At 50.3% G+C, this 27252-nt stretch overlaps 1 protein-coding gene across 2 annotated transcripts in view; it reads left to right on the top strand.

Annotated features, from left to right (window-relative positions):
* Positions 1-27252, top strand: part of ZNF609 (zinc finger protein 609) — a 94483-nt gene that overhangs the window by 54475 nt on the left and 12756 nt on the right. For both annotated transcript variants that reach the window (XM_090029883.1, XM_090029882.1), the window contains exons 2-3: positions 8584-8809; positions 26982-27069. In XM_090029883.1, the coding sequence (XP_089886009.1) occupies positions 8584-8809; positions 26982-27069 (314 nt within the window). The remainder of the gene's footprint in view (positions 1-8583; positions 8810-26981; positions 27070-27252) is intronic.

Below are 27252 nucleotides of genomic sequence, written 5' to 3'. Positions count from 1 at the left end.
TCTGGCCAGCATAGGACTGACTGCCGGTTCTGTCTGACTCTCGTTGGGCTCGGTGTTTACCGGTCCTTGCTAGCTGGAGTTCTTGGGGACTCCAGTCCTCTTCTGGAGCAGCCACAGTAAAACAGTATCAGGCTCTCTCTGTGAAGCAGCTTTACTGCAGTTCATTCCAGTTCTTACAAGCTGTGTTCAGACTCCAGCATCACTCACTGCAGGATACAGTTAGGATTTATCTTGCAGGCTCTTGACTAATGCCTTGCCTGTGCATGTTCTCATGGTCCAGAGAAGTGTCCGGTCCTTTTTTGAATACTGCTAAGTTTTTTGGCTGCAATGTCGTCCTATGGAAATGAGTTCCACCAGTTAATTGTGTTCTCTCTCTAGAGTTTCTGAAGAGTTGTGCCGTTTCATTGTCACCAGATGCCTGTCACTGATGTGTCAGACAAGGATATACCTGATCTCCCTATTCCGTACCAGTGATTTATTTTATATACCTTTCTGGGCTGTTCTGTCATTTTGGACCCTTTTGAAAACAAGCAGGCCTGTCCTCTTCAGGCTGCTGTTTGCACGAGATCTTTCTGTGCCTTTAATCCTTGGAAACAGGTGACATAATACTTTACAAAATACTTGACTGTGGCCACGTGCAACTTCTCCATTCAGAGGGGAAGGGAATGATGAAGTCTCCTGATCATGGTAATTATATTTAAGGACTCTGATTTTATACTTAAGCTGGCATTGTTTTGTGGAGATGTTTTACTGTGAGGGAAAACTGTAATTCAAACATAATAGCTGCCATCAAGATGAAAAAACCCCCATCACTTTTCACCTAGGCAGTCGCCCTACCTATGCTTTTGGGGCAGGGAGACCACCAGGAGCTGTGTAGAATATCAGGATCTTTGTGGACCATGAATCTTTTGTATGATTGCTGTCCCAGCATCTGCAGGTAGCATACACATTGTCTTGTTAAATACGCAGTCCAGCGGTTCAGGATCTGTCACGTTGTGTGCAGATTTCCCTGCAAATCTGTATGGAAATGCTAGACAACAGCAATTGTCTTTGTCTTAATAGCTCTGTCCTGTGGGCGTTAGAGCTCACCTGTCACTAAGAAACTTGTGAGAAAAGTTGTTGTTTCCTGTGCCAGGGTGGCACTGACGGGGCTTGTGGCAGTGACAATCTAAGTCTCTGAGGCTGGGCAGTCAACAAGCTGTTCGAAGGCATATGTGCGTGCTTTGTTTCCCAGGTCTGTGAAATGGCCTCCTTAAGAAGTTCACGCAGACTTGGCCAGTGTGTGGTGTCACCAGGGATGTAATGTGTATGCTAGTTAAGCATTCTCGGAAGAAACTCTCCTTCACTGGCATTCTGCAGTGCTGACAAGGTTTTGCTGGCTGCTATCTTGTTAGGATCTGGTACGGTGCCAGCTGCAGAAAAGATACAGCCAGCAAACACTAAGGATTTATGGAACACACATTGAGCTCCATTTAGGTTGAAGTTCTCTTCCTGGAGTCTCTTAAATAATGCTTTGAATGATTTGTGATGTGCTTCGCAAGTGCATCAGAATACGGTCACTGAGATGTTTGATTCTGGGGCCCATGGTGGGACCTGCCAGAGTGTTTTTTGGAACATTTCAGCCACCAAACAGGTGCCAACATTGAACCTTTTGCATGCTGGAGACTGGTGTGCGTTACATCTTGGAGATGGATCTTCATGCTCTTGGTAGCTTTGAGGTCAAGCTTGGAGAAGTCTGTCCTTGCTACCTGAGGGCACTGGCACTGTTATCAGTAGTGGATGGAGTTATACTGCTAGCAGAAGACAGCTGTGCTTGGGAGTTATAGGTCTATGTGCTGGGTGGAGGGTTTCTGAGGGTAGAGTTGCCTCTGGGTTGAATCTATCTCACTTCCCAGTGATCCAGGTAGTTCCACATTTTCAAGACAAACTCTTTCTTTTGAAGATCATTTGGGTGACTGGTATATTTGTATCAGTGTGGCAGCTTCCCCAGGGCCTCTGGGAAGGTTTATTATTGGAACAGTTGGACAGTGGCAAATGCTGTGCCTCTGGGGATCTTTGAGGCTACTACACTTACGATGGGGGAGAGTGCAAGTGCTGAGGCTGTCTCAGCTGAGTTGAGATCTAGAGGCTTTTGGCACAGTAAAATGCTGCTTTAGTGATGCTATTTCTGTGTGCTATAGAGGGTAGTTTTGCAACTGCATTTAACAGTGTTTGAGATCTGCATTGGGACTCTCTCCCCTCGAGCTGTGGTTCAGGCTGCTGCTAGGCATTTTTCATCCAGAATCCTCACCTGGGTGGAGGGGATGGCAAACACTAATTCCAGCAAGAGAAGGCTTGGAACATACGGCGCTCTCTGCATTACACATGCACCGTCTGTCCAAGCTTGAATTGGTCACATGCTGACTTCAGGTTCTTCAGACTGTGTTTGAACTGGACCAAATAATTAGCTGTGTGAGTCACTTTGCTGGCTTTTGACTTGTACTACTGTTTTGCTGTGTTACTTGCGCTTTCTACTTGTGGTTCTGATGCTGCCACAGCCCAGATGATATCAGGGAGAGCCTGGAGCTGGCTATGTCAAAAGGTGTCAGCTGGCACAATCTCTGATCTTAGTCTGTCCAATTGGTAGACTGGCAGCTTGTGACTAGGCTGGTTGTGATTGGTACTGTGGTTGTGCCTGGCTGTTGTCATTGGTATTGCTCTTGAAGTGGAAGGATTCCTCTGGATGAAGGAAATGGGTCACAATTAGGAATGTATTCGCAAATGCATCTGAACTAACCTGTTTTGACAAGCCAGGAGCTGAACGCTTACTGGACCACTACCAACAACCTCGCTTGGGAAAGCACTAACCCATAGCTATGCTAGTGGGTGTCAGCATTTGACTATGGTCACCACCTGCTTTCCTAGTGGAGAGGAGGTCCTGATTTCTTTAGAGAGCATTTAGGACCAGCAGCAGAGGCTGTATCAAAATGTCTCATACTTGTTGGTGCACGAATACATCTTGCTGTCTCTTGTTACCTATCCTAAATTCCCTTCTGCCCCTCCCAACCTTCACCCCAGATTCAAGTGAGTTGGGCACAGATGTTGGCATCAAAACTGGATTATTATAATACTTAGCTTTTGCACCTTCTTTTATTTTCTTGCATTTCCTCAAGTTGAGTTAATAGCCTGCAGTGTGGCCTGATTTAAGGTATGCTGGCCCTTTTAACACTGAATTGTCCTAGAGGAACCATCCTCAGCATGGCTGCTGGAGGTTCCTTGGCATGTTCACAAAGCTTGTGCTGTTCTCAAGATGGCAAGCAGTAGGGCTGTGTGAAATTTTGTCGCCAGTTTTGTTTCAACGCTGTTTCGACTCGTTTCAAGATCAAAACAGCAAAATTGAAACAAAACAGGTATAATTGAAACAGCCTCGAAACAAAACAAGGCAAGTCGAAATGTTTCGATGCTTCGCCCATAGGCTATAATGGGGAAGGTTGAAACAGCCTATAACATTGTCATCTCTGGCCTGATTTGGATGAAACTTGCAGGAATGGTAGCCCCTTCTGAGGGCACAAAGAAGCCTGCCAGCTATTAAGGAGATAGGTGCAGGGAGGTTCTGGGGCCCTGCTCCCCTAGCTGCTGACAGGCAAAACCCCCTGCACCTATCTCCTTGAAACCTGGCAGGCTTCATGCCCTCGGAAGGGGCTACCATACCTGCAAGTTTCATCCAAAACAGGCCAGAATTGACAAAGTTATAGGCTGTTTTGATCTTCCCCATTATAGCCCATGGGTAAAGTGTTGAAACAGTGCCAAAAAGGTGAAACTGTTCTGGCGAAACACTGTTTGAAAAGGAACAGTGCTGTTTCTCAGAGTCCTAGCAAGCAGCTCACTTCCGGTCAGGTTTAGAGGTTGCCCCTTGCAATGCCCCCACCAGAGTGTTTGCTTGCAAAGAAGGTGGGGTACTGGGGGGGGGTGTGGATGAGCAAGGCAGTGAGATGTGCCCCGCTCCCTTGTATTGCAAGCATGTGGGGCTTCTGGCAGCTTTTCAACTCGGAGCCAAGCCTGCCACAGGGAGGAAGGTTTGAAGGGCCCTCTCACCCTTTCGTCCTGGTTTTACACTCTTTTTACGGAACATAGGGCTTTATTTTCTGTCCTGCTTTCTTTGCCTCCAGTGGTTTCTGCACTGCCCCCACTGCTGATTAGTTCTGTGGCCTCCTGAAGGTGTACTGGACCCTGTGCTTCCCTTACAATGAAGAAGAATAAAGTCTTACCTGTAAACACAAAGCAGTTTGCTTGTTGAGGCTGCGGGACACAGACATGCACATACATGCACAAGGACACCCCCCCCACCATGCACATTGCAGCTCCTGCACATCTACCATGCAGGGGCTGCCTGAATCCCAGGCTGAGCAGAGGAGCCCTGACGAGACTCTTTACATTATCTTCACAAACGCCAGTGGTTTTATCCTTCTCCCCCCTCCCCTGTGGGTAGTGGAATATCACCCCTGTTTTACCACAGGGAATTGAGGCCCAGAGACATTAAGTCCAGGAGCTAAAAGCAGAGGGAAGTTGTGAGCAGCAGAACCTCCCTTTCAGGCCCCAGAACACCAGTTCCTGGCAGTTTTGAGGGGAGGATGTAGGTAGTTTTGAGAAGGCTTTGAAGTGATCACTTCAGGGTTGCCAGTATGTGAGAGATCCGTAATGGGTTTGTATCTCTCCATTACATCTCCCAGCCTGGGGATGTGTGTTGTGAATCAGTGACCAGCTTGGAAGGATTGCAGATAGGAACGGCCGGGCTGAGGGAACCAGGTGTGTGACGAGCTGGAGCTGAGAGCGGTGCGGGTACTGCCTGCGGCGGGTCCTCGCTTTGTGTCTGTCTGCCGCTGGCCTGGCTGAATGTGAAAGGACGTCTGTGCCTGGTGCCATTGCTACACTGGGGAAGGGAGGACACTGTGTAATTACTTCACATGGTGAGACTAATGAGTCCCTGGTTCTTTCCTTTCCCACATCAATCCCTGTTCACACGCTGTCTGCTCCAGGCTTATACTGTGACCAGCAGGCGAATCCCCTCACCTTGTGTTAGGCTTGATAAAGAAGCAGGATGAAAAGCTCTGTCTCTGAGAGATAAGACAGATGGGCTGGGTGAATTCAGGGATTGATCTTCTCTTTTCACCTCTGCCCCGTTTCTCAGCTTTGTTCCAAACCTGCCCCTAGCATCAGGCTACCTGCCTGCCTGTCTCCCTGCTGGAGGCTTTGTTCTCCTCCTCAGCCCCTGGATCCTTCCTCTCAGGGTCCCCCCCCCCCCCCCCCCTTTCCCTTAGCCTGAAGCTTCAGGCAAGTAGTGGAGCGAGCAGCTTCCTTTCCTGGTTTCCCTCTCCTCCTGATGGCTGATAAATGAGGCTGTATTTGTTCCAGTGCAGAGTGAAATATGAAATCCCATAAAGCCGCCTCACTTATTAGATAGATCTCAGCGAGCTGCTTATTATGCACTGTGGCGTAATGCAGATTACAAATGTGACCAAGCAATAATTAGCAGAGCTGGAACTGTAATTAAACGCTCCTGTGCTGCACTGTGGTTTCTGTTGCAAAGTGGAAGGAAGCCGAGCAGTTTCAAAACCCCCAGGTGCCCCTTCCTTTCCGCCGCACGCACAAACAAGTGATCAGCCACTGCTCCCAGGCACTGGTGAGTCAGGGGTGCCTGGGGGTGACCGTTCCCCCAACACTCACTTTCTTCCAGGCTTGCTGCTGTCATCTGAGTAGAGCCAGCTATACATGGTTTCTCTCCAGATATTTCATTCCAGGAGATTGGCTTTAAGTTGCTAAGCAGATTGGAGTTGGAGGCAGCCCCTTCAAGCTTCAGGGAGCTTGGTTTTCAGGAGCCAAGCGCTTTCTGGAGCTCCTGCCCTAGGTTGCAGCAATGCCCCAAGGGACCAGCTGTGGGTGTGCAGGGAGGTCCCCTTCCTTTCATGGGGATCAGTGCTACCTCGCGGGCAGTGCGGGCAGTGCAGCACCTCCAGGCTTCTTTTTTTTTCCCCTTGCAGGCACTATTCCTGTATCTCAAAACCTGCCCTGTGAAATGGGAATTAAATGGGCTCAGGCAGTACAAGCATGACCACAGCGAGTGTCTCTCTGAGCCAGTGCTAGGACATGAAAGCCAAGGAATGAGATCCTGACGGATCTGATCTTTCCGGTGGGAGTTCAGGGCTGGTGTTAGGTTGGGAAAGGAGCCTGAGGAAGAGACAGCACACAGGCGTGGGCTCTGCCACTGGCTGGGGAGAGATGTGTGGCTCAGTCACTGTTGATTAAACCTCTAGGTTGGCTTTAATGCTTATTGGACTGGATTCGCTCTGATGAGCTGTCCAGACGGAGGACATACGCAGGAGGACAAGGAGCTGACTGCAGGCGAGCAGGCAGAAGACACTCTGTACGCTGCAGTGTTAACATGGCTGGAATGGCAAATCCGTTCCCGTTGCTCCGCTCCATGAGACCCCTGGTAACAAGGGTCATGGTTGTTTCCTCTGTTAGCATGGAACAAGCTTGTGCTTTTACCACCATTGTGCCTGTGGGTGGTGGGGGAGGCAGTGCAGTCCACTGTCTTAGAAATAGTCCCTTCACATCCTGCTCCTTCAGAGGGGCACTCCAGCATGCCAGCTGGTTCCTACTGCCACCCCTCACTTAGCTTGTGCACACTGGGACTCCAGGGGTGCTTGGCAGAGTGCTAGTTACTGGCTGAATCTACACACACATCTCTGACCTGGAGGGCTGGGTGTGAGAGAGATGGGGAGCTCTGGCCACACAGCCTGCGGAGGTCACGTGGGAGCACACAAGAGCTCGGTAGAGCTGATGTGACAGACAAGATTCAACACGAAGGCTTCCACTCCAGCTAATTGCTTCATAAAAAGGCAGGCTTAGTGAAGGACTCTGTGTGTGCGTGAGAGAGAGAACAAGCAGATAAGGCTAATGTTTTGGCAGTTGTTCAGGGCCCAGAATTAGTCTGAATGGGAGTGTGAACATTTTGTGGCTGTCGACAGCATTGTTCCACATATAGCGATGACTCTGTGGTTGGAAATGCTTGTGGTGCCAGGACACCTCCTGGCTAGTGGCTTGGAGTTATTTGTTTCCACCTCTCTGGGGCTGGCTATGGCCAGCCAAGCTTCCCCTGCATCTAGCTTCAGGCACTGCTCCCAGGGCCACGATAGGTTTGTGCCAAGCAGCAGACTGTGACAGGGGCATCTTTTGACATAATTCAGAGCTGGATACTGGGGAGAGTCTTCCCCTGAGTGCCTTGTATTCCCGTGCCTGAACTCACTGGTGACTGAAGCAGCAGTACTGCCTGCAGCTGTTTTGAGCCTGCTCAGCATCCAACCAAGATCAGACGGCCTGCCCTGGGGGAGGAGAGCTAAGCAGAGTTTAAATAGTCAGCGTGAGTACTGCTGTGAGTCTCTGTTGCTGGATGTGGCTGGTGGCTTGATTCAGGGCGGGTGGGAAGGGTGCTTCTCTGGTCAGGGTTAAGATGATGATCTGAACTCTCCTGGCAATGGAGAAGTATGTATCTATGCTCCCCTTGGGCTGGGATTGTGGGCAGGTCTCTGATATATAGCAGCCTCTGAGAACCAGCTGCTGCCTTTCATTACATGACACTGGACCAGTGAATACTGGGTGGGGTGGCTCATTCGTCCACTTGCCCATCCTGACTGAGTGTCAGCATCACAGCTGCTGAGAATCTGGCTTTTTGAAGATGGGGTGGAGGTGGCCCCAGGGCTTGGCTGTACTCAGTCCTGTTCAGCTGAGCTGTTTGCTTTCTACACAGACCTAGCCTAGTTTTGGCACTGAGGAAGCTGCTTTTGAGTGCAAGGGAAGCAAGATGACTGACAGTGACCTTGCCTGCAGCCATTCAGCTCTGTCACCAGATCCCCTCTGGCTGTTTTCTGTCTGGATGGGCCTGCATGCATCTTGGCATAGAAGGGGGATATTTGGGATGCAGTCTACAAGCACCCACCATGTAGGTAGCTGGGAGTCCATCTATCCTTGAGGGGAGCTGGAGGGAGGCTGTGATTATGGAGTGGGCAGCTGAAGGTACTGGCTGCCTTCCCTGTCCTACCCTTCCCTGCCAGCCTGGTAGTGTCCTAGTAGTGTCCTGTAGTAGAGGGCTGTTAGATGCAGGGTCGTTCTGCCTGCCTTTATGCCTCTTAACAAAGCAAGCAATGTGTGGGATCCGGTGCTCTGAAGACTGTTCATGTACTGAAGTTTTAGGATGGATGCTCAGGTGAGTGAGAGCTGCTACAGCTGAGCAAGTGAGCATGGGTCTCTGGCTGAAGCATGTTGGATTTGACCTAGACAGATGCTATAAAAAGGGTAGCTTTTTGGTGATACAGGAATCATGGGCGTATCGGGGCTGGAAGAGTCTTACCAGGTCCTTGGTCTGTAGTTTAGGATGTCTGGGATATGAAGCCCCTGCTAGCAAACAGGCAGGCTCTCACAGCAGCATAGGAATAGGGGGTAGGGACCTGTACTGTTGTGTCAAGAGTGTGGGAGGGAGGCCTGTCGCTCTGCTTTCTCCTCTGCACATTCTTCAGTTCTAACGAGCATATTTCTCTTTCCCCACAGATGGAGTCTCCGGTCTCCACCCCCGCGGTACTGCCACTGCACCTCCTTGTCCCTGTTGTCAATAACGACATCTCCTCCCCATGTGAGCAGATCATGGTACGCACCCGCTCGGTGGGGGTGAACACATGTGACGTAGCATTGGCTACTGAGCCAGAATGTCTGGGCCCTTGTGAACCCGGAACCAGCGTCAACCTGGAGGGCATTGTCTGGCAGGAAACAGAAGATGGTAAGTGCTGTCTGAGAGCTGGTTTTCCCTTTTTCCATCACGGATAGACTGTGCCTTTATAATGATCCCCCTTCCCAGCCAGGGTGGTGGTTGCAGAGTGTGTACAACATCCCTGTCCCTTGCTCTCTATGTTAGCACCAATCTTCCAGGCATAGGAGGGCTTGGGGGTATTGTGCAGGATATTAGCTGAGACCATGGTGGTTTTGAGGGCACAACTCAAAGGTGGCACAGTAGATCCAACAGCATGCAAAGGTCTTCACTGACTGTATTATTTTATGTCATTGCCCAGCTTGCACTCTAAAATGTCTAGCCCGATGTGTGCGCTTTTGTCAAAGAGTTAATTGTTTAAGAAGGGAAAGGAGAAAGAACTCAATGAGGTGCCTTCCACATCTTCAAACTTGGTTTTGATCATACAATCAAATATATGCCATGTCCACATGAATCTCTGGCTGGGTAGTTAGCCCCATCAGAGCTCTTAGAACAGGGCCTACAGAAGATCAGGGCCCTTCAATTGTTATTGTTCAGCCAAGCAATTGGCACTCATCTGTGCTTCTGCGCAAGGAGCTCGTTTATGTTCCCAGTTCAGAAGACTTGGTCTTTGGTAGTTACTGGACGCCAGCATTCCTTTCACTGGTTACCAGGGAATGCAGAGCTCTGTTTTCTCCTGATACAAGCATCATTACACTGAACCTCTGAGCCTGCTGTTGTCCTTTGGCTACATAGAAGCTTGTCAGTTTGGGAAGCGGTGGGCTGAGTTCAGGCCAGACCTGTAAGTTTACTCTTTTCCTATGCAGCAGGAAGCAGCTAGGGTTTCATGGAGGTAAGGGAGTGGATTTCCCCTGGACATTTGTAGATCTAGAAGTGGGGCATGCACCAGGAATCTGTGGGAGAGGATTTGTGGAAACAGAGCCTTGCTGAGGTTACAGAGGTTCACTCTCTGTACGCCAGGTCCCAGTCTCTGAAGTGTTTTGGTATTGATGTTACCTTCTACTTGCTGGCTAGCAGGTTTAGCAGCTTTCCTCATGACTTTTGCATTTGCCCTGTTCAAGAAATTCTGGATTTGTCTTTTATAAACTGGCCTTGAGGCATTTGAAATGAAGGTTACATCTGCTGCAGGCAGTATCCAGCAAATGAATGTTGGGGGTGAATCTTGCTGTGCAGAAATAAGCACCAGACCATACTTTTTTTATCCACACATCACATTGAGCTGAGGATCTCCAAATAGTCTTCCTGATGACAGATAATTTGTGTCCTGCTTCTAGACAAATGAGAGAAACCATGGCTAGTGCTTTTCACCTAGCATTTTTGGTCTAAGCAGGAATTGGGAAACAGAGTGAGAACCCTGAGTCACAAACATTAACTGTAACAGGGTTATGGGAATGGGAGAAGTTAGTTAACAATTAGTCACTTCAGAAACGCGGGAAGATTAGGACATTTAAGGCCCTCTGACATCTGCTCTTCTGTTGTTGTGGAGGGGTTAACTGCATGGGACTGCTGCTCCCTTTCTGCCTATTCCCTCAAGCTGGGCTCTTGCAGCTGCTCTTCCTGAAGCTCTCTTCGTTATCTTGAATGATCATTAAAGCTGAACCTAAACTCATATTTCCATCAGCAGGCGTATGCTGCTGTCACTTGGCCAGATGTTGCTTGTGTAAAGCTCCCAGCCTCGCAAGCAGATGTTACAAAACACACCTACAACTTTTGTGTAACTTTGCAGCTGGAGTTCACCTCGCTGTGGCAACTTTAAGTGCATCCAGTGATCCACGGTGAAATAAGCTATTTTTTCTCATCAGCTATGTGTAAGGATTGGGCCTAGGTTGGGCCTGACTCCCCTGGTCCATTTTTTTCATATAGGCTTGGCTTAGGACTGAGTGGTATAATGGCTTCAGACATGGAGCTGATTAGAATGGAAATGGTTCTATGTTGGACTTGTGTCAAGAGCTGAAGTAGCTGGGAGGGGAGGAACCTGTGTGGCGAATCACCTGACAGTCCATGGCCCAGGGGATCCTGACTTACAGTGGTAGTTTTTGTTTCATGCTTGTGCTTGGGTCAGGAAACTTCAACTGTCCTTGTCCACTGTGTCCCCACCCCTGTGCTCTGCATACTTGTGTGCTTGGAAGATTTCATTGGATTCATGGGCAGCTGGGCATTGGATCTGGCTTTCCCACCACATCTGAGGAAGGCAGGAGCAGCAGTGCTGAAAATGGCCTTTGGGGGATTCCTCCTTTATCAGCTAGTGTGGCTGGTGGGGGGCAGGAAATGGCCTGCAGGGTTAGGAGCCTTGATTGTGAATGTGGCATGTGCTTGCAAGAGTGAAAATACAGTGAGGGTGTGAAAACCAGCTGTGCTGCTGACTGCCCTGTCTGTGCCAGGGTCATAGGATCAGACTGGGGAAAACGAGGTACACTTGCTTTGAGAGGCTGGGGTGGTACTTTTGAAAACATTTGTCTAGTGGCCACGTTCTAGCCATGTGAAGCAGCCTTCATTCCCCCCTACTTTTCCTTTTTAGTCTGCTTGAGCCATAGTCTGGTTTCTCTGTATGGGTTTGCATGACCAGAGAGAGAAACGTTGCCTCTCAGTTCAGAAAATCCTTCTGCTCTTGTGTTATGGCCTTGGAGTCCAGCAGTGTGGTCTCTCTGTGTTAGATCTGTTCTGTCTGTGGTACTTGTGTGACCTCTATCACTGTAGTACCTGAGCACCAGCTTTAATGCATTTACCCAGCAAGGCAGGGATTACACAGCTGGGGAGAAAGGCTAAGTAATCTCCACATCCTGGGCTAGTGCTGTAACAACTGGCCTATCTTCCTCTCTGGCTGTCTGCAGCATCCTGACCCATACCTGAAAGTCCAAAAGAAATCTGGGTTTGGGATTCTGCAGGCGTGTTGTGTAAACCCCATTGCTCCCCTTATTTGGGACAGCAGGGAATCAATGTCCAGCTGGGGTTGCAAGACCCAGTGGCAAAGAGTGAACAGTCCCTCGTGCACATTATGGAGCAGGGGAGCCGGAGATGTTGATGTCTGGAGGACATGGACTGTAGTTTAAAAGACCTTAAGTATCCAGCTTCTGCTCTGGCAAAGAAAGCTGTTCCAGTCTGACCCACTGTGCTGTGGTCTGCCCAAGCCTGCGGAGAGACCCTGTCGCTCTGCTGTTTTTCCAAAGCTGCAGCAGCATGAAATTACTGAGACTGCTTGGTTTTTTTGCTGCTGTGCAGACTCCTGTGGGCAGCAGGGAAACAGGCAAGAACTGGGAACTCCTGCTCTTTTATATTGGCAAGGTGGAGAGCCAGGGGAGGGGAGAGCATGAAGGGAGGCTGGAAGGGGGGATGATCCATGAGGCCACCCACTTCAGTGGCAGCCAGAGGGCTAAGGGAGAATCACTGCCTTTCTCCCACCCATGCTGCTTCCATCCCACCCCCTGGGGTGGGGAAGAGACAGAATCAAGCTCCTCATTTTTTTTTCTGGAGCCAAATGGGTTTCACATTCATCAGCCCCCTGTTAGGAAAATGGAGCTTCTTGAGCAGCAGCAGCTGAGAACCTTGCCAAGGAACAGAAGGTCTCCATGTGCCACAGCCTCTCTCCTGAGCTGAGGCACTGCAGCTCTTTCCTCGCAGCTCCTGGGCACCTTGTAAAATGTTCAAGCGTAGATTGCTTCACACAGCTCTGTGATTCTTCAAAGAGAGTGATGGCACCAGTCTCCCCGCTCCCCCTGAATCAGCTGAGCAACGGTCATTTTCACTACACTGCTTATTTCCCTTCCCTCCCTCCTTCTCCCCGCTTCCATCAGGTTTCAGCTCCTCCTTTCCCATCAGTTCCTAGTGTTTCTTTTGCCCCCCTCCCACTCATCCCTTCTCTCCTGCCTCACCAATCTGTGCAGCTCTGCAGCCCACCTGCTTGTCCTGCCACATTATCCTTTTCTTTTGCAGCTATCGGTTCAGACCGTGCCTCGGAGGCATTCCGTGGCTCCTGCCGCTTGCCTATTTTTAGTCTATAGTAATTCAATGAACATGTGCAAAAATCCTTCCCCGCCTGGCTCTGCCGGCTGCCGCTTGGTTCCTGCTGTCATTTCCGACGGCTCCTGCAGCGTGCCCTGCGCTCCTGTCATGCACGGTTCAGGTCCTCTTGTTTCCTTTGGTCGATTCCAGTCGTCTCTGTAGTGTTGCCATAGTGTGCGTCTAGCAGAACCTACCTTACCTATTAAGCCCACTTTAATCACTCCAGCCTGAAGACTGTCACAAAGAGCAGGAGCAGGAGGGCAGCTCCACCTGCTTTCTGCATGAATTGTTTTTCAGGTACTTGAGTAGGGTGGAATAGGATCACAATTGTGTACCTAAGTCCATGAAGGCACCTACTAGCTGGATTAAGGTCTGGCCCTTGGTGTATAAGAACTAACTAGTGCCTCTGCGAGGGAGCTGTCCCCATTCTGCTCCTGACCCCCTCCCATTCTCTATGGTGATGAGATTTAACAGCAGCACTTATAATTATAGCTTTAGGATTAGGGCCGACCTGGCTGTTGTGATGGCTGAGGCCAGGACTTGCATGGTGTACTCAGAGGCATCTAGCATTTGTTCTTGACCCAAGATGTTCACAGCGGGCTAGGTAAAAACATTGGCTGTGAAGGATGCGATGACCCAGCAAAAAAGGAGGTGTGATTGACTCCTGGCTAGGCAGATCTGTGCTCGTTTCAGCCTAGCTAGCACAGGTGAGGTTAGCAGCCACAGGGACATCAGCCCCCACTAGCAATCACAGTCCACACTGAGGTGGCAGAGAGAGCTTGTGCTGTGGCTGCTAACCTGTGCTGCTCTCTTGTTGCTCCCAATCAACCTTCCTTTTGGTGCTCAGATGTACTGCTCTCTTGCTCCTGTGTGGTGGGATTGAGCAGTAGTGCTCCCTCTCCTCTTCCTTTCATTTTCATCATTCCTTTTCCCTCCTCCCTCTAGTCTTGGTTTTTCTCTCTTCCCTCGTGAATAACTGTGTGCTGCTGCCCAGAGCCTGGCTGAAGCAGCAAAGGCAAATGTGTGTGTGTTGCCACTTTCTCTACTGCTTGAGAAGGGCTCTGGGCTGAAGGAGCATCAGTACTACCTGTTCTTGGCTGCCAGGAGCCCCTCACCCTAGGATAGTGCTTCGTTGTACAAAGTGATGTCTCAAGCGAAAGTTCATAGCCTGAAATATGAGCCTCATAGTCACATCCAGGAAGTGTGTGGTGTCTGCTATGTGGGCCTAACATGGAGCAGGGTACGTTGCAGCATGTGAATCTGGTGTTTCAGCTGAATGCACTGCTGCCTGTGCAGAGTGGATGGATTTGTGCTGTTTTCTGCACAGATACAGCCTTGTCTAAACCAGATTGGTAATGTCAGGTGCGGGGAATTGGAAGGGCCTTGCCGCCTTTACTGAATCAGGCCGATTCATTCAGGAGTTTGTTCAGGCGGTTGGGGGAGTGAGTCTCCTTGCCTGCTAAGCAACTTGCTGTATGCACCTGGGCAGGCACTTCAAAATGAGGCTGAAATGGAGAGGAGCTTCCTAGCCAGCATTGTGCCAGCCTGCTTCTCTGCTGAGAGGACCAGCCAAATCCCTCCTCTTGTGGCAGTTACCCGGGCTTGGCAGGTACAGGATGATGCTTGCTGCTGGTTGAGTGCAGACTTCCTGAAGGCGCTGCCTTGGGCGTTCCCAGCACGCACTTGTGAGTTTTGACACATACCTTTCCCTGATGAATTCCTGAGGTAACTAAGTATTGGCCACCGGTGTAAGACAGTGATGTGCTATGTTCCCAGGGAGTCTGGGAGGGGGTGTAAAGCTCTTATCTGTTGTTTGACAAGTCCCTGGCAAATTGAATTTGTGTTGAATGTGCCCCTTGAAGTCCCATGGTAATTGCTCTGACATAGGCCTTTTTGCAAAAACACTGTTTGCTCACAGCCCTGCAGCTCCCTGCTGAGTGTTGCTGACGTGCCCCTTTCCCAGTCTGAACAGATTAATGCCCTTTCCTGCAAGCTGGGGAGAGTGAATTTGTTGCACATCCAGTAGCCATCCTGTAGCTGTCCTGCTGTCCATCAAAGTCATGAGCTGTCAGCTAGAAAAGACTTTGTATATTATGGCTCATCTCCAAGTAGCCTGGGGTAGCCCTGTTCATGATACCCCTCTGGGAAGGAGGACCACGCACAGCAGTGGAGCACATGTTTGCTAGTCCTCCTTCATCTTGTGGGCAGAGGGCTGCTTTTCAAAGGCTTGTGTGACACCCACTGTGTGGAGTACCAGCCAGGGGGCAGAGGGTGTAAAAGTCTAGGTCAGCCCTCCCAGGATGTGAACCACAGGGTCCAGGGAGTCTGATGCTGTTTAGGGGGATGCTTCTGCCATTCACCCATCTGCTCTGCCTGGAGCTGACAGAGCAGTCCTCTGGTCAGAGATGTGAGTTTTCTGGAAAATTTTCGAATTCAAAATTTTCCGGAACATTTTCCAATGCCCTAAATAGAGCATAATCTGATTTAGCATGTTCATTTGACTTCTATGTAATAAACAAAACTAAAAAAAGTACCCCAGTGTTAATGTTATGTCCCAATAGCCACAAGTATTTGAACTGAAATATTTGATTAGGAAAAAAATTAAATACAGCACACTTAATGTGGTTTAAATGTTATATTCAAACAAATTCAAAGCTTTACATGGAAAGAAATTATTTTTATTGGAATACTTGTAAAAATGTAAAGACAATACACAATAGCATGTACTTCCTTTACATTGTTCGTTTAAATTTAAGAAAAAAAATGAAGGCACTGAAAACTGTTGAGACAGTAATTTTATCACACCCGAAGAACTGTGCATGGTATCTTGTGTTTTGTTTTTGATTTGACCTGCACAGTCAATTAGGTGAATTCATAACTTGATTTTTGGTTTGGATAATGATGTGAGTGTATTTACCCTCTTGTTTACAAATCAGTACAACATGAATGTACTCTCTAACACACTTCCTACAATTAATCACCTGAAAAACATTAATTACAACTTTGAAACTGCCAAGCTTGCCTAATACTGTATTGGCATCCATTCATGGTTCCTAATGAATTTTATGAAACAAAGTTTTAGAAATGGAAAATTTCCCACAGAAAAATAAAGCACTGGAAATTTTTCCGGAAAATGTTCTGGTTTGGAAAATTTTCCTCCCTGCATTTTTGCCTCCTGTCAGAGCTGCTCCATGAGTGGGAAGAAAACGTTCTCCAGCAGGGGAAATGAGGCCACCAAACATCTGTTGAGCACAAACCTCCAAAGTCCAGTGGAAACTGTTGGCTCCTTTGCATCGCTGTGGCTTTGGCTGTGTCAGAGCCTGGTCTGTGGCTTGCACTTCTCTCACCTGTCGTTGGGCTTGCAGGAAGGTAGCAGCCTGTCACATCAGCGCTCCCCCACTGGGGATACCTCTTGGAGTGTCTGCCTCCTCTCCATACCTGCCTTCCTGCCTACCTGCTTGCCTACCTCCCTCCGATGGGGAATGTGTTGTGTTAAATGCCTTTCATGGGAGCAGCTGTCTTGGCAGTTTCTCTAATTCTGTTAGGTGTGATTCTGATCTGCAGGAGCCATTAGCAGATCTAATTATACCAGAAAGCAACACTAGGCTTGCAGCCTCATTAGCTGCTGAGTTTCCTTTTCCCTCACCGTAATTCCTATCACCTGGAGCGAAGTGCACTAGCTGAACAGGACTTGTCACCTGGAGGTGACAGGACACAGCAAAGCCCACTCCTGAGATGGACCACTCCAGCACCATGGTGACTCACTGTGGAAACATCTCAGCCAGTAGCAGCAGCATTTGGAGCCCAAACAAGCTATTGTCTGACATGCAAACCTTCATAGCAACAAGGATCACCGCATGGCAACAGCAGCAGCTGCACAAAAGGAGCGTCAGAAGCATAGTTCTTCAAGTCCCTCTCCCCAGCATGGTGGCGGGGGGAGTGTGCAGGCAGGATTGAGGGTGGCCATGGCTGAGAGAAGCAGGGGGATTTGCCTTCTCCCATGGGGCCCTTATTTAATTTGGACCGCAGTTCTTCAAATAGCGTGTCTGGGATTTGGAGTGACTCTTTCCCTTATAGGACCTCTTATGGCAGGGATCTGGGTGCTTTAGGGACCAGCAGTACATGCCACTGCAGTAATTCACTCACACTCACCTACTCGCACATGCAGCATGCACTCACACAAAACAGTGTAAACCTGTGAACCATTTCCCAAATCAAATGGGGATGAGAGGTAAGAAATTGCTCACTGTAATCCTCTCCCTTGTTTTCAGACTGTGCCCCTATAAGTCCCCCACAACCCTCCCTCCTCAAGTGCATCCACTGCCTTTCCCCTTCTCTGCTGTGTCAAGTCAATTTTTTTCTTGTGCTGGCATTCAGAGCTCAGTGTTATGCTGTCCCCTGGTTCATAATGTAGCCTCCCACTCTCTGCCTGTTCCTGGGCTGCTCTCCCCTCTGCATGCAGTGTGTGGGCTCCTGCCTTCTTCTCACTGTGATCCCTCCCAGTGACCTGCCGGTTGCACAAAGCCTACAAGATGCCAACAGATGGAATTGTGATACTTGTGACTGGAAAGGCTATGCAGACCGGTTTAGGAACAGGAGGCAAGGCAGAGCTGTAAAAGGAGGGTGGAGACAGAAGACTTCACATATTGACCTTCCTGACTTGCTCAGGCTGTGTGATGTATGTGTGTGAGATCTGTGCACGCTTCTTCTGTCCTTTATTTTTGTCCTCTTAGACTGTGAGCTCTGGAGGGCTGAGAGCAGATTTGGGGCAGCTTGAGGAGTCTGTCAGTGTGCCTGGTAGCCTTGGCAATGGAAGCTGCCACATTCCTTTGCCTGCACGGCTGCTGCTGTGGGAAGGATACTGCGGGCCCTGCTCTGAAGCCACCCTGTCATGGCTGCAAGGTGCAGCCATTGGGTCTGGTCAGGAGGAACAGTTGCTGTTCTCTCTGTGGGTCTCCAGGCTGTTTAGGGCCTCCATCTTTGAAAATACTCCCACTTTATGATGCATCCCCGTTGTTTAAAGATCTAGGGCTTGGGAGCTTCATCCAGAAGTATGGGTGCTCTCTGACCCTGGTGCTTTCTGTAGAGATTGCTCTGCCCCGGACAGCTGCTGGGAGGCAGGATGGTAATTGACCCTTGTTGTCTGGTGGATGTTGAGACCTGCTTCTGTCCTGAGCTGGCCCCAGTGCTTCAGGGAATCATTGGCAGAGCTGGGAATGCATCCAGTGTCTTCTGACTGCCAGTCCAGTGCCCTGTCCCCTACACTGCTTTGCCTCTGAACAGATTCTCTGGAGGAAGCAGGGGAAAAGCATGACCGGAGCTCCTGCAGAGCTGGGAGATCACTGACTCATGCTGAAAAAAGGTAGAACTGGCTTGACTTTTCAGCTGCTTTCCTCCTGCCCTCTGGAGACCCCTCTCTTTGGCCCTTGTCCATGAAGAAAAATGGGGAATGACAAAAGCCAAGCAACACAGTTCCTCAGGACAGAGCTGGTGACTCCTTGCTAAGATAGATGGCAGCCCTCTGCTCCCTTCCCATTGGCTGGGTGCAGCCAGCAATCTTAGCTGGGGATGTTCAGACAGTTGCTTTTTCCAAGCTGTGAAATGAGGTCTGTGCTAAGTGAGAACCAGCCTCCAGGGGCCGATCCATCAATGTCGTCTCGCTCCCAGAAATCTGCAACCCCAGGCGAAGGGGACAGCCAGCTTCAGAGGCTCAGGTGACCTGGAGATCGATCCTGCGCTCCAAAGATCATTGGAGGCAAATGGAACAATTCTCCAGGCGGGTGCTGAGACAGCCTAAGCTGTCAGCACTCTTATCTGTGAGCCAGCGGGGCTCGGTGCTGGAGCGCAGCTCTAATTAGTGAGCTAACGGCAGGGATGAATAAGACTCGCTCTGGTGCTCCTCTGGCTGTGATGACCCCCTCCTGCAGCACATCCTCCAGGCATGTAAACAAAACCCTCGCTCTTCTGTTCAGCTCTGCTGGGCCAGCCACACCAGCAAAGGCTCTGCTCCACTATGGTGATAGGCAGGGCCCCTAATTTCTATCTTCTCTGGAAAAAGCTGGTGATGCTTTCTAAACATGTTCTCTGTTCACCTGCTGTCTCACTCCTGTGTTCTACTGCTTCCTTCCCTGCTGCTTCCCCCTGGGTCCTGCTGCCACCTTAGCCTCCTCACCCCTTGCCCTCTGCTCCTTCTTCCATCTCCCTGTCTCCTCTCATTCCTGATGCAGGCAAGTCACTATCCCTACTAGCTCACAGAGGTTCTTCAAGGCCCTTAAATGGTAGTTTTCCTTGTGGACTCCCTTTCCTTCCTTCAGGCTTTGTCTCAATGTCTCCAGGATGCCTCACTAATAATCTTGAGTGGCTGTGAGAATTTCAAGGCATGCTATACCTCAGGCTCCTTTCTGGCCTCTGGGCAAACTCCCCACATGTTTAGGCACAAGCCCTGGTCTTTCTTGGAAATAAGATCTTGTGACTCTCACTCATACCACGTATTCCTTTGTAGGCCCAGCTGGCTCTGGGCACCTGCTTCATCACCTCCCTGGGGGAGCCTTACCTAACAACAGTGACTGAGCCTGCTTAAAACCCAGTACAGTACATCCTCAGTTATCTGAACCACTTTGAAAAGCACCAGCCAAAATACTGTTCAGTAGCTGAATCTGTTCAGACACCATAGCATCTGGTGAGGAATTACATATGGGAACACATGATGCATTAGATAAAACTGCTATTATACTGTACCAACCATTATAAGCTACTGTGTCTGACTTAAGAGCAGAGGTACAGGACTGTATTGAATACCACCTAAACAGGGGAACAGTTTTACTGCACAGTGCCAGAAGTTACAGGTTAGTAAACCGGAATTGGCATTTGGGGAAGGCCTCCCTAACAGAAGATGTGCCTTAGTTTTGTTGTACTATGGTAGCTGAAGTGAAGCACTGGTGGGACAGAGGGTAAAAACACCCACCAGCCAACATACCCCTTGGGTCCTACCTGCGATAGCCTGTGACTTGAGCTGCTTCTGCAGCTACGGGACAAGAACAGATGAGTTTATATGCTCCTCAGGGGTGCGTGTCCTCCTTGGAGTCTTTTGAGTTTGCCAGTCACTTCTTTGATCCCCCGTGTCTGAAGCATGTGGTGTCACATAGGGAAAGAGGTCTGGAGCCATTATCTTGAAGGCTTGTGAGTGGAAGCTCTAGGTGACTATAAGAGAAGGTCTCTGCCTTTTTCTTGTGGGTGGGCAGGCTGTGTGCTACCCCTGTTAGGTCTCTGGAGCAAACTGCCCTTCCCACCTTATGATATAGTCATACCAGGCTAGTGACAGATCCAGATACACTGTTCAGTATTGAAGAGTCCTCCCCACCCCGCATCTGTGTTGCAGCTGTTGGGTTTCCTCTGCGTCCTGCAGGGCAGCGTCCAGCACTGTGTTAGAGGGAGCCAAGCAGGTGCTAGTGTTAAACTGAACTGCCCCTTGGATCCACTCCCAGCTTAATAGTCTGGCTAAGTGTCTGTGCCCCAGTTGGGCAAGAGGTTGCATTAGATGCTCTAACACAGTAGGGTGCTTGGACTTTAACACTACAGGCTGCCTGGGCAGATCTCCATGAGTCTGAGGCCTGCTCCATTGTTGTATGTAAACATGTTTGTCCCCTCCTACCCCCATGCATGAAGCCATAACCACATTAACTAGTATTGTCCCTGATACCTGGGTAGCAGCTGCTTGTTGGCTGAATTTGTCAGCAGCCTAGCTAAAACGGCCGCTGCAGAGCCCTTAAAGAGCTGGAGAAGGGCTCTGGCTTGTAGATCAGAGGGGTGCCCGGGACTGAATTCTTTGCCTCCTTAAGGTTGTCTGGGCTCCCTTGGTTGTGAGAGAACGCTGCCTACCTTAAAACCAATGCATCTGCAGGAACCTAACGTCATCCAGGTTGGATCGATTCTTGTTATGCAGCTGGATGGTGATGGTGTTGGTGGGTGCCCTGTCGCAGGAACATGTCTCTTTGGCAGCACTGTCTCACTGCCAGTTCAGTTGCCACCTCGGAGGCTCCATCCGGCTGTGTGCACAGGTTGCCTGGGAAACCTATCTGCTGTCACTGCTAATAAATCCTCACTGAGGCAGGTGGGGAATGAGACAGCTGAATGGGTCCGAGGAACTTTGTTTAATAGAAGTTTTAGGAGGTCCAGTGGACAGGCTGGTCTGCACTTTCCTTCCCACAGGATCAGGTGCTAGAGGAGCTCTTGGTTGTCTCCAAGAGCCTGTAATGGTACCCAGGCACTTGCATCCAAGTGAGACAGAGATAAAGCAGGGGCACTCAAGGGCAAAGTGTTAGACGCTAGTGTTTCTCCCCGTGGGCCTAAAACACAGCTGTCTTTGGCCTGGAGCATAGTAGCAATGCCAGTGCCCTGCAGCTCCCTGCTCATGTGGATCTCACAGTGGGGGATTCTTCCTGCCCCAGGCATGTGGAGTCTGAAGGAGGATGAATGTCTGTCTTATCCAGATTTCAGGAGGATCAGGTAGACCAGTCCCAGAGTGAAGCTGCAGCAGAGGAGTAATGCTTCAGCTCTTACAGCTCAACCTTAGTAGGTCTCTCCTGCATAGCCCTTTCCTCCTCTCCATCTTCACTGCTTCCAGGGGCAGTGGCTTCTTCCCTTGATGCGCCTCTGTTGATGGACTTAGGAAGAGCTGAAACATCCCCATGTAGGGGGAGTAGCCCCTTAAGCACTTCTGCCAGGTCCCGTTTTCCAGCACCAGGGACAACCAGAATCGTTGTGCTACCTCCAGGTTTGTTCCCAGTCTACTGCTTTTTAAGGGTCCTTGCTCTGAACCCATCCTCCCTGTTCTGAGGGCCCGTGGGTGTCCAGGCAAGGCTGATGTGCCCTCTGGGAGTCTCAGAGTACCATTCTCCATCTCCCCGGGTTGCAGGGTATGCTCTGCTGGTACATGCAGCCTCTTGCCCTATGTGTTCCCAGCTAGACACAGAGCCGAGTCTTTTCCACCTGACCTTAAATTGGCTGGCTCTGGGGAGTCTGGGTCTTGCAGGACTGGAGGTGTGCATCCTTACTTCCCCCTCAGCAAAGCTCACCTGTCTGATGGGTGGGTTGGTCCTTGAGGTGGCAGGTCTGTAGGGGGAAGGAATGCTGTGTCTTTTTCAAACCCAGCTTTTCAGAGACACTTGCTCTGCTCTGATATAGGTCTCCACCCACTCCCCGCACCTCCGCTGAACATGCCACAGCCCTGTTCCTGAGCAGCATGTAATAAAGTGGGGGAGCTCCTACTCCACACAGCTGCCATCTGCCATCAGCACTGCCCCAGCAACCACAGGGAAGCTGCACATGGTACCTGTCTCCCTAAGGTGTGCTAGGAATGCCCCTCCCTGCTGGGTGGAAGTGACAGTGCCAGTTAGTCCAGGACACTTCTCATTCCTGGCCACTCTGGCCTGGTTATGCTTGCTCAGTCTTGGTCCTGGTAGGCCAAGCACTGTCTTGCCATTGTTGCTGATGGGTTAAAAAGCCACTTAGAAGCCCTCCCCATAGTTTAAATTACCCTGTGCTGTTGCTGAAGGATTAGGATGGGATTCTGTGCAATTGGTTGCAGTGGGTTAAATATAGGCTGTGTGGTGGCAGGTTTCCATCCTGCTGTCTGCCAGGCTGCTGTTGTGGAGGGGAAGGAGGTGTCTGGTAGTTATCCCCACCTGTGCCAAAGGATTGCTTCAGCTCTTCATCTCCCTCCCATGATGATGACAGTGGGGAAAATGCCGGAAGGCCCTCTGCCTCGGTGCGCTGGCCTGGGGCTTGAGCCTCTGGCACCCTGCCACACAACCATCCATAGGAGGCCAGTGTGGGCAGCGTGTGCTCAGGCTCCTAACAGTGAGCTTTCTCTCAAGAGACATTTGAAGCGCCATGTGCTGCACAGCCACTCCTGGCAAGGATGGAGGAGGGTGCTAGAAGGTGGAGACTGAATGAAAGGACCAGCTCAGCTCTCTTGGGTGATGGAGTGGAGGCTGGTGGGTTGAGGCACACAAAACTGCTTTTGGGGCCAGGTTGTTGAATCCAGCAGGAGGAGATTCATTTAAATGCACTGCCCCCAAGATGGGCAGAAATCTTCACACTGTCCAAACTCCCTCTTCCCAAAGACTGTTCCTGCCTTCATGAATGGCCCATGAACATGGAGGTAGTGAGCTGTTTCCCTGTATGCAGACAGTCCCAAATCAGGATGCCAGAGGGAGGCCATGATAGAGGGAAGGGAGCCAGTCTGCTTCCTGGCGTGGCCCCTTCCTATGGATCACGAGAAGATTTAGGTCTTGAGCTTTTGTAAGCTTGGGGGTTTCAGTGACCAGATGTCACTGTCTGGTTTTTCTCGGTATTTAGGTTTCCTGGTGCCTTTTAACTGTGATGAGGCTTTACATGCTCAGGTGCCAGCCACACTAAGACTGGTGGTGTTTATCCTAGTTTTATACACTGCTGCAAATTATACTGGTGTGTGCGGCAAAGAAATGCCCAGCTCTCACTGGTGGAGAGGGGAAGGATGCTGCAGGGAGCACTATTACAGGACTGTGCCACTAGGTAGCAGGGGAGCATGTAATTGTATTGAGCAGATCGCTATCCCAGAATCACTGCAGACACACAGAACTTACCCCAGGGTAAGTTACACCAGGGCATTTTCTAATAAGTTATATCAGCGTAGGTGCATTTTGTCTGCTCTTTTTTAATACAGCAGTGCTAGCATGTCCTGTACCTGGATCTGCTGTCTGGTGGTGCTGTGTTGATATATTGTGTATTGATATCCGGAGTAGACTTTCAGCAGTAAACAGTTAGGGGACAGTGGCAGGCCTCAGGTCATGCTTTAGGAATTTACTTCTGCAGACCTCGTGCACAACACCCTGCCTGAACTAACGTGGAGGGAATTTGAGCCTCCCAGGCATCATTCCACCCTCATATGCCATATACTTATATTTCACTAGCTCAGGTCAATGGAACTAGATGGGTTAGTTTCCCTCTCTGATTTGCAAGGCTACTACAGCATTTTTTTCCCAGCCTCTTATACCCCAAATACCAGCCCCCTTCCATTGAGCATTGTAGGGAGGCTCAGGGTTACTGAGAAAGACCCCTGCCATAGCACCATGCTGTTGTGTTTGTAGGTCTCTCTGTGGCTCACCTCATCATACTGGAGCACCTCAAACACACATCAGTGTATCCTTGAAATTCTCCTGTGAACTGGGGAAGTAGCCATTTCATCTAGCCAGTGAGGAAGAGAGGAACTTGCCTGAGCTCAGGCAGCAATCTCTGATCGCTGCGGTCAGATCTTCAGGGTTCCAGCCCGGCGCTGTAAGCACCTCTCTCTACAGGCTACTGCTGGGTAAATTGTCAACATTTTGGGGAGAGGGGAAACATTTAAAATAGGGGTAATAATTGATCATTCCCATTGAAGTCACCCCCCTTCTTGCTCCCACAGCAGGGGGCCTGCCATTTTTAAAAGTAAACTTGCATCTTGGCCCTCTGCTCTGCGACTCTCTCGATTCCATGTATTATTTCTCAAAAGTCTGCAGCTGTCTGCTGGCATGTTACAACTGGGGAAATACGGACCAAGATTTATAAGCGTGCTCCAGGCACAGCTGTTCCGGACTCCCTGAGCTCCATTCATCTTCTGATGCCGTGCCGCTATATATCTAGCCGCACTCATCTGCCCTTGTAAATGAGATTTCTATCTCCCAAGTTTTACCTTGTTCAGATAAATGCACTCTGTTCAATGGACTCTGCTCCTATTTGAATTAGTTATGCAGTAATCAGAGCAGTCCATCGCTGGGAGGAAATATCCACTTGAGTTCACTCTGCTAATGGCCCGAGATTATTTAGTGTAATTGCTTTCTTATGGAGGTACTTGTAGCCTGCTGGCCACAAGAGACCTAAGAAGGTGCTAGCATTGAAGCAGGCTTCCAGAAGGAGAATGATGTTGGCAGCTACCCGCGCCCAGATGCTGCATGGGGGTGGGGAGAGGTGGGAGAGTGGCGGGAGGCAAGCCTGTTAACTGAAGCGAAGGACGGGCAGTTCCCATGACCCATGGCATTTTCTTGTTCTGCTAATGATCTGCTTCCAACAGCACCATTCAGCCAGGGCTCTCGAGGCACTGGAAGGAGCTTAATCAGGCTTCACTATTGGTAGTAGCTGTTTCCACTCTATGCTTGGGGAGATTTCCTTATGTGGAGCCAAGGCTAGAAAGTCCAGTCTCATGCCCATATCCTTGCCCTCACAGCTGCTCTGTCTGGACTTGGCCTGGGGAGGGTGAGTTGTTTCATAGCTTCTGTCCACCTTCCTCTTCTGTAGTCTACAAACTGAATCTTCAGGCCGGTTGGCAACCCCCCTGACTAGCTGTCGGGAGCCCTGGATTCGGGTTGCTGGTGCTCAGGCTCTTTGGCTGTGGGATGCGGTTCAGACTGCCTGCATCCTGGCTACTATGTGGCGGTGCACTGGAGTGGAAAAGGCTTATGGCATTGGACATAGCTACTTTGCACTTCCAAGGTGGGTGGAGCAGGGCATTGCAGAGAGGGAGACCGGCTACTTGTTTGTATTTTGTGGGCTGTTAGGCAAGGGCCGGTGATTGCAGACTCTGTGCTGGAGGGGACAAGCATCATGTGCAGTGGGTATTGCTGGGGTGACAGACTCTCCCCTCCTGCAGGGTCGGTTGGGGAGTGGCCTGGTGTCAGACAGCTGCTGACCAGGCAGGGTTTCTTGCTTGGGTGCAGGGAGCTGTCTGCAAGAAGTTGCTCCTCCTCTCCATCAGCTTTGCCTGCCTTGTGGAGAGAGTCGTGTGGAAATGCTTTGTGGCCAGGCCATCGGGAGAACATGGTGTCTCCACATAACCAGCTATGTCAAGCCAGGGTGGCTAGGCTGGACTATGTGTGGGGCAGCCTGCTGCTCTGATCCCTGGTCACAGTACACGGGCTGAGGAAGGGGAAGATGCGCCGAGGCTGAATTTCATGGCAGAGCCCGACATCTAGTGGCCAAGAGGCAGTATATGCACAAGGGATTTAGAGCACCTCTCCTGCATCCTGGAAGGGAGCCGTGGTTCTCAACCTTTTCAGATTCGAGGTCCTCATCCTTCAACCAGAGGTACCCCTCATCCAACTTGTGATGCCCCTCAATAATGCCAGCTCTTAGTTTTCATGCGTTTTGTGCATACATAACAAGAGCAGAGCAGATTTTCTGCTGCAAAGAACTTGAAGCTCACAATGGGGCAGGTTTTTAACACTCTGGATTCCTATTTGAAGTGTCTGGGTTTATCTTGTGACTCTTGTTTGCTTACTTGACAATTCTAACATTGTGTCGGCCCCAGTGGCACCCTTGAATGGCTCTCAGGGCACCGCAAAGTGCTGGGACACTGGTTGAGAATTACTGCCCTACACCCTACCCTGAGATACATTAACTCTATGTTGCCAACTCCAAGAGGTCCAAAGCCACAAGGATCTTATAAATAGCAAGTGTCTGGCCTTTATGTTTGTACTGCGGGGCCTAAAGCTTTCAGACATTCTTTTTCAGCTTTTTTGTGTGGCCCAGAGGCCTAGAAAATGCAGTCTCACATATTCACATGACTCCAGGAGCTGGCGCTTATAAACCAAATGCCAAGACTAGCTCTCATAAGACTGGTGTTGGGATGGGAAACTTGGCAATGCAACGTGCCCTCTAGCGTGTCTTGCCATGGGGATGCTGGGAGCTTCACACGCTGGACTTCACGGAGGTGCCGTGTACTTGCTGAGGGGGCAACTTTACTTTATTGGGAAAGGAGAGCAGTTCTCCACGCTGGTGTCTGATGCAGCCATTCAGCCTCTTGGACTCCTCTGCCTCTGTGTCCATGGCCCCATTCCCTCTCCTTGGGTCCCCTCACCAGTACACATGCCCTCAATCCTGCTGACTTTGCACCCCACCCAGATGTGCCCATCTCCTTTCTCACCCACCTTTGGGCTGTGGCATTACTGTGTGAGGGACAGTGCACTATGAGGTTTGGGTTAGGACCCCACCCAGGGGTGCTGCCTCCAGGCTCTCCAGTGAGGCAGGAGCAAGGACCTGAGTGATGGATCTGGGTGATGTTCTTTAACTCCCCACTGGAAAGCCATGGCCCCTCCCCACGTGGGGCTGCGAGCGGAATGCCTGTTCCAGCAGGGCAGCGGGCAGCGTGTAACCTCTTCTCCTTGCTTTGCAGGTATGTTGGTGGTCAACGTGACCTGGAGGAATAAGACGTACGTGGGGACACTGCTGGACTGCACACAGCATGACTGGGCGCCCCCCCGGTGAGTGTGTGGTGGAGACATGAAAGAAGTGGGTCCAGGCTGGTCCTGCAGCCTTGGCTGATGCATGGAGCAACGTGAGGAGTCCTGCTGTGTGAAGGCCCCAAGCCTGAAGTGGTAGCCTGCCCTCACCCCATGCACAGCTCTGGGAGACACGTGCCCCCCCCAGTGCTCCCCCAGGGGTGT

The sequence above is a fragment of the Crocodylus siamensis genome, chromosome 15 (assembly GCF_052110815.1).
Source record: "Crocodylus siamensis isolate JL-2025a chromosome 15, ASM5211081v1, whole genome shotgun sequence".
Lineage (NCBI taxonomy): Eukaryota > Metazoa > Chordata > Crocodylia > Crocodylidae > Crocodylus > Crocodylus siamensis.
This window is presented reverse-complemented; position numbering and strand designations above follow the sequence as displayed.